Source organism: Bidens hawaiensis, unplaced genomic scaffold (assembly GCF_021521415.1).
Source record: "Bidens hawaiensis isolate Kalapana, Puna unplaced genomic scaffold, B.hawaiensis_p1.1 tig00001179_1, whole genome shotgun sequence".
Taxonomy (NCBI): domain Eukaryota; kingdom Viridiplantae; phylum Streptophyta; class Magnoliopsida; order Asterales; family Asteraceae; genus Bidens; species Bidens hawaiensis.
In genome coordinates, this window is record NW_027491068.1 from 3,353,307 (window position 1) to 3,363,639 (window position 10,333).

A 10,333-nucleotide genomic window follows, 5' to 3' on the forward strand; every position below is an offset into this window, starting at 1 on the left:
AAAACACAATGATGTGTGAAAAGACACAATGACGAAAAAAGACACAACAACAAGCGAAAAGACACAATGGTGTGCGAAAAGACACAATGACGTAATTTTTGTTTAATTTTTATATAACAAAAATCAAACTCATATTAAAGATAAAAAAACGCTTGTTATTACGATGAATTTTTTTTTTTTTTTAAATATCATACGAAAAAGTTATAGACGCTCTAAAATGACGAGGATATTAACATGTGTTTTGCATGTGGAGAGAGAAAATGTGTACAATTACCTCTATACCCTTTTTCTTTGGTCCTTACTTGACACATGTCAATTATTTATGGTTTCTCGCACTTCTTATTTTTATTACCCATTGTAGAATAACTTGACCCTTGAATCATGATTCGGATTTGAAGTTTTGAAACTAAATTCGAACTGATATACACAATAACTCGACAATTGAAATTCGGTTCTAATGGGCGTGTTGATTCAACAAACCAATTAAGTAATTAGAAAAATAAAATATGAATAAATAATTATCGAATATCAGGCCGAAATATTCGAAATCACAAATTCAAATTTCCGAATTCATTTTGGCTTAAGTTTCAGTTTTTCGAGTCCATGTAGCTGAGGCACTGGCGGACATGAAAACTTTTCTATGGGTTCACTATTTTTTATTACTCGGAGTTCTAATAACCGACACCGTATTATAATAATATTATTATAGGGTTAGTTTGGGCTGGGACCGGTGGAGTCATAAAACACAATACCAAAGAATTACATCAACGCAGTAGCGAATTTGTTAACCTTATTTGTAAGATGCAAAAATATGGTTGCTTTAAAAATGAGTTAGGAAGTTGGATCAATGAGGTTATTTAACGATGATAGAATAACCACATGAACGAATAGTTTGAACAAACAACTAACTTCTGTTAGTTTAATAATCATTTTAACTTGATTAAGAACATATAAACAAAATTAGATATAAAAAATAAATAATTAATCAAAAGAGTTAACGATAAATAATTAATGGTACTCTATTAGTTAAGCTAAAAAATTAAATTAAAAACCAATCTAACAACTTACAAGCTCAGGCACGGCTCATTTATTATTGCTCATTAATTAATTTATATACATATGCGTTATAATTATTTTTATATATTTTAAGAAAACCTTAAACATATCTAAGCTTAGCTTGAGCTCGGAGATATCCTTAAAATCGATAGCAATAGGTAAGTAAACATATCATAGTCTCCTCAAAAGAAAAGAAACCAACAACTATCCGGTTATGATCATATTACATGGGGAATTTTAAAATGAAGTCTAGAAACAGGTCATCACTAACTAATGTCGAGAAATGATTTCTTTGAAACTTTGAAACAAAGAGAAAATAAGCGCCATGCAGTCGGTTACTTTTTCCTAGCAGTTAAAAAACATGGAAAAAATCAGTCATGTGAAAATAAAAACGTTATATCAAAAAGTAATACCTCAGTTGTGTCTAAAAACAAGTCATCACTAACTAATGTCGAGAAATATAAGACTATCAGCAATCTCACTAGGGAGATACTGCAGAAACCTCGTATCTGCATAGTAAATAAAATAATTAGTTAAATAAATAAGAGTATTTAAAAGATAAAAATACCTTACCAAGTTGTTTGACTGAGTGATTTTTTGGATATTGGAAAAATATTGGCTTCAATGTATTTTCGTAATACCCAAAGAAGATGAACACGATTGGGATATGAATCTTGTCAATCGGTCCAAGAATGAGATGAAACTCAACAACACATTTAACAAACTTTAGATGGTGAATTTTGAATCTCGAACATCAACCTTCTTGAGATAGAGGGCTTAACTTATGTATAGGGCCGTAGACCAAAGGCACACCAATGCAAATACCCTAATCTGATTCTCCTCAAAGTCCTTTTCCTCTGTTGTTCTTGACAAATACAAGTCAACATAGTTGACTGCAGTGACGATTAGGGGCGGACCCTTATAGTGTGGATCGGGGTCCCGGGACGCCAACATTTTTTAAAAATTTACTAGAAGCGTCGTATTAAGGACCCCATAAATACTAGAAAGTAGAACCCATACTAAAAGTGTTGAACTAGTTCATATTCAATTAGTTTAGTTAATTTAAACCTTTAAAAATTGTCTAGTTCTAATTTCATCATTCTAATTCAAATAGTTTTGTATAAATTATCAAATTGTTAGATTGTCTTATTTTGTTAAAAACTTGAATTTTAGAGCTAATTATGCAATCCTTATTGAAAAGAAAGTTGAGTCATTATCTTCTTCAATAAATACTTTTAATAAAATTGATTTGGAAGACCTTCCATGAGATCTCTCCGAACGAAAACCAATTTCATCCTATCATGTTGGTTAAAGAGATGAAGTTTTATTGATACTTGCATTTGTTATATGAAAAGAGAGCTACTTGCATTTGTTTTCAAAAAAATTTAAAGTTCTAAGGAACAATTTTAAGAGTTGTAACTTTTTGTTTGTTACGAATGACATTGTATTACGTGTGTTTTATTATGATATTGTTTTTTTATTATTTTCTTCGCCTCGACCCGACCTGAACAACCGATCTGAAACCGAAAAACCAGGGACCCATTATCCAAAATTCCTGGGTCCACCACGGGTGATAAGTGTCTGATGTTTGATGCTATGCTGTGTATAGGCCTGTTGATCAGAGTCAACAGTTTAAAATTATGTTCACGTTCAATTAATCGAAATTCATAAAAAACAAACAAACAAAAAACCTGAGTAAGCGTGTCCGGTGTCGGATTCACAATGATGAGCAAATAATTTTCAGTATTTGAACCCGAACGGAGATTAAAAAGAAAGATAGAATAGCAGAGCAAGAGATCAAGAAACTTTCTTTGTGTGTTATTGTTGTGTGTGTGTCTGAATATGAATGAGAAGAAAGATATATAGTAGGGTACTAGGGTTTAGGTTATTTTTTGGGCTGTTGGGTTTATGCTATTTTTTTGGGCTTTTTAAGAAAGGTTAAATAATAAAAAGCCCTACATGAATAAAAGAAGACCCATAATTTAATTTATTTTTTATTGTATGCATTCTTTTTATTATTTATAGAATGTATTATGTTAACTTAAATAAAATAATCGGTAAGAAGAATGTATTATGTCAACTTAAATAAATGATCAGTAAGAAAATAATGAATTTTGATGATTAACTAACATCTCAATTACATTAGTTTTTTGGGTTGAGTAGTTAAAATTCACTGCCTACGTGACAATGACGTGACGTGACACTTTAACTAACCTCTTCAAAACATTTAGTCCAAATAAAAATGACGCGGACATCAGAAATAAATCCAGGACGCATGATCAAAATTAAGTATTGTTGAATATTCCACTAACCAACCAACCAAACAAACAACATTTATTTATCTCAGTATGGAAGAAATATAAATGTCGTATATATACAACATTTAATATAACTCAGTGGTTGCCCTGTCATGTTCTCAACTAATGGACTCCTTTCTTTGGGAAATGTACAACTCTCTTTACATAGCTTACAAATACCCTCAAATGCTCCTGACATTTCAAAAGTTCACCATGGAAATCATTTGGAATATGTTAATTAAAGGCATTGTTGCAGCCAGGTGGATTTCTATTTAACTAACAAATCATAAGCCATCGATTTATGTTTGCTACTTCATTATTTCTTTTTATCTAATATATCATAATGCTTTTGACTTATTACAAAGAAACAAAAAAACAAGGTGGCGTTTTGGACATCGGATACTAGTGTCTCTTCGGTTTGGTATTAGTGTCACACTAGAAGTCATTCAAAGAGTTTCTTCATCCCATCCGAGAAGCCATTTACAAAGTTTACTCACTTCAATCAAAGATAGCTGTCATAAATTCAATTTTTTGCATTTATGTTATGTTTTTTTTTTCCTTTAATTTTAGCATTTTAAATTTTAAATTACAAGTTTGGTATATCATCGCCCTTCTGGCCTTTTCCATCCTTGTTTTTTTTGTATTTGTTTATGTATGTTCAATTGTGTTTGTTTATGTTTCTTTGTTTAAGTTTGTGATCTGTTCAATATAAATAAACACGAACGTGTTCATTTAGTTAAAGAACATACATGAACACAAAAATCCGTTCCATTAATGGTTCATGTTCGATTACAGTTAAATGAACAAACATGATCATTCCCTCGTTCATGTTCATTCGGCTTATTTGCATGCCTAGACCGGGTTGATTATTGCTTGTCATTTAATAAAATATTAAACCAACAAAGGTCAACTCTTTTGACTTTTAGTAAAATATTACAAAATGCAAGAATTTTTTGTATCTTTCAATGTTACAAATAGTATGGCATTGCTACTTGAAAGTTGAAATCACTATACACTTCTCTAAACTTGCTCCCACTCAAACATACTTTATTGTAGAGTTTTCTTTTTAAATTGGTCATATTTAAAACATGCATTAATGTGATACTGATGAAGCATCATTACCAATCATAATACCATCAAGCCATTCCGTTGTAATCACAAAGTTCCGCTATATCTTTGTAACATTAACCCGCTTTTCTTTTGGGAGGTTTTATCCGGTTGGACTCTTCATATTAATCGCCTAGTCGACAAGTCTTAACAAACCAAGTCGGTTGATCTTTTTATGTACAAAGTTTGTATGTTACTACCTAGTCAACATCTCTATACATACAAGGGAGATACATATAAATTGAAGGATCCCAAATTGCTCCATTTCATGTACATTTCCGAAACAAAACCAACTTCACTAGACCGCTTCACCAACTGCAACGGTCTCTTATTGACTTTATGGGAGTCATATATTGATTTTAATTACCCACGTCTCGTTTTTTTATCACAGATCATGTTTTTTTTAAGTCTTTATGAGAATAAGCAGCTTCCTTCCTTGAAGTCCTTTTGGCAGATGATTGTTCTTTAAGAGCTTCTTTCTCTAATCTTTTCTTTTCGGCGTCTGCTTGCTGTTTATTTTCGTCACGTGCTTTCTTGAACATTTTAGCAAACACTGCCAGAATTTGTGTTACTGCATGTACAAACCCAAAACGAACATGAGATCTTTCACAAAGACTGGAACTATAAGTTGTATGGATTAAATATACAACTTTTAACTACCATTTTTTTATGTTTACCCATTTGACTCGTTAGACATAAGACATAACACAAATCAAAACAAGACCAAACCTTGCTCGAAGGGGCATCGAACGGGATCCTCTCCAAAATACTGCGAAAGTGAATCTGCATTTCTTCCCTGCAAACCATATATTCTTAAAAGAGAGTAACATCACCATGTTTATAAGAATATTAGGAATTACTGGAAAACCGAAAACTCACCACTTCAGTATACAAGGAGATTAGGGCCCGCACTTCAGCTTCAGCGGTATCAAGAAAACTCTTCAATGCCTAAAAGTGTTGTTTTTACCAAAATACCCATTAGTTACATACTGCATTCTCTTGTTTTCTTATATCTTTTCTGATATAATATCTGTTTCAAATAAAGAACTCGCCTTTTGGAAGCCAGCAGATATATCGCCATCATTCTCGGAGGCAGTGAGTTCCTGCTCAACCTTTTCAAGACCTTTACTCACTGCTTGCATTTCTTCAGCCAATGTCTTCAATTGTATCTTGGAAGCGACTTCCAAATGACTCAGATCCTTGTCAAAATCTAGCAACTGTGGCAGCTTCTCAGCAAGGAGCTGGTGAAACCAAATTAGATATTTATAAACTTAGACATATATATGTATAAGAATAATACATATAATCTTTAAAAAAAAGCTCACCTTGCATAAATAATGCATCAGAGTCATCTTGTTGTTCCTTGCACGTGTATCAGATAATTTAAGAAGACTGTCCAATTTAAATCCAATGGCAGATCCTGTAACACAAATCATTCATCTGTTTGTATGAACCATGAAACGATTGACGGGGCCCACAAATTATAAAATCTCCAAACAAGTTATTATAACTTCAGATGTTATTTTTAACTGTACCTCGAGCGGTGCCCTGGTTTAATGCATTTCCGAGTGTAAGAACCGTCTGCATTATTTGTCGCAACTTTGCAGATTCCTTGACCTATATTATACATGTGATTATTATTATTATTATTATCCAATAAAATTACATATGTTCAAATTTTGAAAACAGATCACCTCTTTAGTAGCATCATTGATTGCACTAAGGTTTCTTCTTAAATCACTGACCTAAAAAGTTTTAAAACCAAAGGCATAGACAGCCAAAACTAACAATAATGTTTAGAAAATGGTTAAAAAATATAAGGTATATACCTGACTGGTAAAAGTAATTGTGAATGCGAATACTCGAAGTTTTGACTCAACACGTGGGACCTTCATTAGCTCCATGAAAAACTAAAAGGTCATGGACCAAAGTGCGTTACGTATATATTAAGTAATAACTGTTTTCTGGGCAATTCATAATCCTTAATAGAGTAAAATACCAGTTCACACTTTCCAAGCATTTCCTTGTTTCCTGTATAGTTCTGGGACAAATGAATCATAAATTATCAGGAAAAGATAACGTTTTGTTGATCGAGAACACTAATAACAGAGTACCTTTAATGTTTCCATTTCTTCTTTTGTGGGACAAAATTTGATAAGACTCTCTATTTGATCTATATCCAAAGCAGAAGTATCCAACGCAAGAATGGCATTCTAATGAGAATGAACTTTTAAATAACTAAATACTACTTTGAAAATTATAAAAAAGAAAAATATAATGTGACTAACATGAAGTAAGCGTCTGCATGAAGAATGAACTTACAAGCATATCAGGCAAAGGAATCTTTATCTTTGTAAGCATGATTTCGCAGTTATATGCTCTACGCAAATCAACCTGAAAATCAAATTTAAGATAAAACTATTAACCATAACTACATTTGAAATAACATTGTTCACAATTTGATAAACATTAAATGAAATCCACTTACCAGTTGAACTTTTTCAGGTTTATTAACTTTTGCACCTCGGCGAGCTCCACCTTTGCTATTGTCTGAAACAGAAGCAGCTGAAAACAGACTCTCAAGCTCCGATATATCAATTTCAGGAGCCCTACAAAACACTCAGAAAACAACATATTATTATTATTAGTTGCATACATGTTCTGTATCGGATATACAGATATTACCTTGACCGCTCTTCTTGTTTTTGAGGATCAGCCCATAAACTCCCTTGCACTGCTCTAGTAACTTTTACCCAATGCAGCGGCTTTAAAGTCATTTTCTTAGAACCTTTTCCACTATTCAAAGAACCAGAAAGACGTAAGCGTCCACTGGATTGATTAAGTTGCTGCAGCCCGTTAGAGCCCATTGGCCCAGGAGGTGGCGGTGGACCACCGCCACTGTGACCTGGCGGTGGAGGAGGACCTGGTACACCGCACAGAGGTGGAGGAGAAGGTGCACCAGGCGGCTGCATAAGTAGTGGTGGTGGTGGAGGAGAAGGTGCACCAGGCGGCTGCATAAGTAGTGGTGGTGGTGGAGGAGAAGGTGCACCAGGCGGCTGCATAAGTATTGGTGGGGGTGGAGGAGAAGGTGCACCAGGCGGCTGCATAAGTAGTGGTGGTGGTGGAGGAGAAGGTGCACCAGGCGGCTGCATAAGTATTGGTGGGGGTGGAGGAGAAGGTGCACCAGGCGGCTGCATAAGTATTGGTGGGGGTGGAGGAGAAGGTGCACCAGGCGGCTGCATAAGTAGTGGTGGTGGTGGAGGAGAAGGTGCACTAGAAGGTGGTTGAGGAGGAGAAGGTGCACCAGTCAGTGTTGGTGGCGACACCCCTGGTAGAAGTGGAGGAGAAGGTGCATCAGGCGGTGATGGTGCCAATGGTGGTGGTGGTGGCGGATGAGGAGGCGATGCTGAAGGTGACGGTGGACTCTTGGAATTACTAGAAGTTAAACAAAGTGGTGGTAATGGAGGTGGTGGCAACGGAAGCACAGCAGCTAGTGAAGGTGGTTGAAAAGCAGTTGAAACATCTTCAACTGAAGCTTGAACTGGTGATGATTCATCAGGAAAGATAACCGGGGATGCAGTCGGAGTAGGTGTATCGTTTAAAAAATCCAAACTGTCAGCAACACTAAAGGGAGTATTTTCATCCTCAGAGCCTAAAGGTGAAGTATATGTACTTTTATTAGTATTCCTCAGAATTGATAATTCTTTTGCATCATTCAAATTTGACAGTTGTTTAACTAGCCATAAAGCAGTACTATCATCACCGCCATCACTCCATTCAATCCCACTAAAGAGTTCTTCAACTTTGTTAAAAGCTTCAATAGGCAATCCGCCTTTTTGTTCTCCATTAAACATTGTAATTGGACTTTTAGGTGTTGAAATATTCTCAACATCTCCAAAAAGAACCTATTACATACAGAACAGTAGTAGTATATAAGCTATGTTTTATAAGAAGGCAACCAACTTTGGTCCAACTTATATTTCATCTGGCATTAACGTGGCAAGAGTTAGAACTGTTATGGGTTGAAAAGAAAGTTCTTTAGCTAATATAGGAACTGGACCAAACTTGGTTACCTTTTTATGCAATTTTCTCTTAATCTAAACATAACGATTCACCTCAACTCGAAAACTTCTAGGAAACCGTGCCTTTGAGTCCCAAAGCGTGGCCAGGTTGTCACGATTAAGAATCAAAATATTTGATCTAATAAACGCGGTATTAAACATTATGCGAAACATCATAACTTCTCTCTCAGAATCAATGTCTAAATGCACACACTCTAGTACAACATCACCTTCCACCAAACACTGGATATCAATCTTAATAACATCATTCTGCCTCTGCATCATGTCAAATAATTATTATGAGAAACAAAAAAGAAACCGAAAAAAAAACAGAAGTCTTACCTGATGGTAATACTGAAGGTTTCTACCTTTTCTAGGAGTTGAATATATCATTTGTGTCAAAAGCCCGTCTTTGCTAAAAAGATTTCGGCCATATATTTTAATAACCGGTCTGCAACCGTTTTTGTTATCAAAATCTGGAATAGCACGGAGTATAAGACAATCTAAAGACAAAGCTCTTTCAGGTGGGGGCCACTCTTCAGATAAGTTTCTTCTAGATATATATTGTAGGTACCGAAGCTGTGACGGGTACGGGTTTAAAGGTGACAATAAATGAGATAAACCTCTTGGAGCTTCTCTGTAAACAATTTCAAGAGCTTTTCGTTCTCCAGTATGCAGTTTTTTGTAAACCAAAAGACTGGCTAAAAGAAATGCTACAATTAGCCAACCGCCTCTCTCACAATGAAGCAAAATGACATTTTGATTATTATTATGAGTAAGCCAGCTTTCGCAGACATGGAGGAAATGATGGATGATAGATAACGGTAATAGAGGACAACCCTCGTATTGTTTTGGATAGTCCATTACAGTGATGTCATATTTACATAGTATTTCTGAAAATTGGCTCCTTCTTTCACCTTCTCGAAAGTTAAACGCAAGAAAAGATGACTCGGGAAACACTTCGTGTAACTCGTTACTAATTTCGTGTAAATAAAGTTGGTAGAGTCCCTCAGGTAGAACTTCAGTCGAAAAGCAAGAATCAAAAACTGCAAGTAATTAGCATAGAGAGGTTTTCATAAATAAGAAGACAAAATTACTAAAATGAAATGGATTTGTGGATAAAGCATAAAAATGGTGGTTAAATACCATAGATTCTGTCAACAAGCTCAAGCAAGCCATCTGGCGGTTTTCTATGAATGAACCTTCTGAGAAGAGACATGTTTCATCAAACCAACCAACTACCACGTATTAAAGAGCTAAAATCTGAGGAAACAAATAAGTTATCACTGATAAGTAAGCATTATTTACGGTTCAAACATCAATAGCTAGCATATAAGAAAATACAATGAAAATGATATACTATAGCTTTGGCACACGATATAATGTTTTATGATAATTTAATAACCTTTGTATCACTTGTTACACTGAATATACAAACATATGCACCTTAATACTTGTTATACTGGTTGAATTTGTATTTATGTTACATATAAGACGTATAATCCTATAGTTAGACTATAAACAAATTAATGCGTAACATGAATGATAATCGGTGTTTTTTATGACATGTACATTAGTATTTTTACACAAAGTGTTGTGTAGACAGTAGTGACCTGACTTTCTTCAACTACTCAACAAGATCAATAATGCAATTGCCCTAAATTAAAACACAAATAAAGTTGTAAAATTAACCAATATATGTATGCTTTGCACACAATTAAATTAATTGTAACAAGCAGTAACAGAATTACCACATTTGATCATCATAAGAAAGACAAATCTCATTCGCTTATCATCGAAATCTCGAATTGC

General features: G+C 34.5%; 1 protein-coding gene across 1 annotated transcript; it reads right to left on the reverse strand.

Moving 5' to 3' along the window:
- Positions 1-4,597: 4,597 nt before the first annotated feature.
- Positions 4,598-9,740, reverse strand: LOC143562847 (formin-like protein 14). The gene is made up of 16 exons (XM_077050542.1): positions 9,668-9,740; positions 8,864-9,567; positions 8,576-8,797; positions 7,146-8,365; positions 6,949-7,069; positions 6,783-6,854; positions 6,575-6,673; positions 6,460-6,501; positions 6,290-6,370; positions 6,155-6,205; positions 5,996-6,077; positions 5,786-5,880; positions 5,513-5,701; positions 5,340-5,408; positions 5,190-5,256; positions 4,598-5,031 (listed from the first exon to the last, which is right to left on the reverse strand). Exons 1-16 carry the CDS (start codon positions 9,738-9,740, stop codon positions 4,853-4,855), a joined length of 3,366 nt encoding a protein of 1,121 aa, XP_076906657.1. The 3' UTR covers positions 4,598-4,852.
- Between the last annotated feature and the right edge of the window lie 593 nt (positions 9,741-10,333).

Excerpts from the sequence above, each read along its gene's own strand:
- LOC143562847 (XM_077050542.1), bottom strand. The coding sequence starts at position 9,740 with ATGTCTCTTCTCAGAAGGTTCATTCATAGAAAACCGCCAGATGGCTTG. Across the intron at positions 6,502-6,574 it reads AAGAAATGGAAACATTAAAG|AACTATACAGGAAACAAGGA; the intron begins GTACTCTGTTAT and ends CATTTGTCCCAG. Across the intron at positions 6,206-6,289 it reads CAATTACTTTTACCAGTCAG|GTCAGTGATTTAAGAAGAAA; the intron begins GTATATACCTTA and ends AAAACTTTTTAG.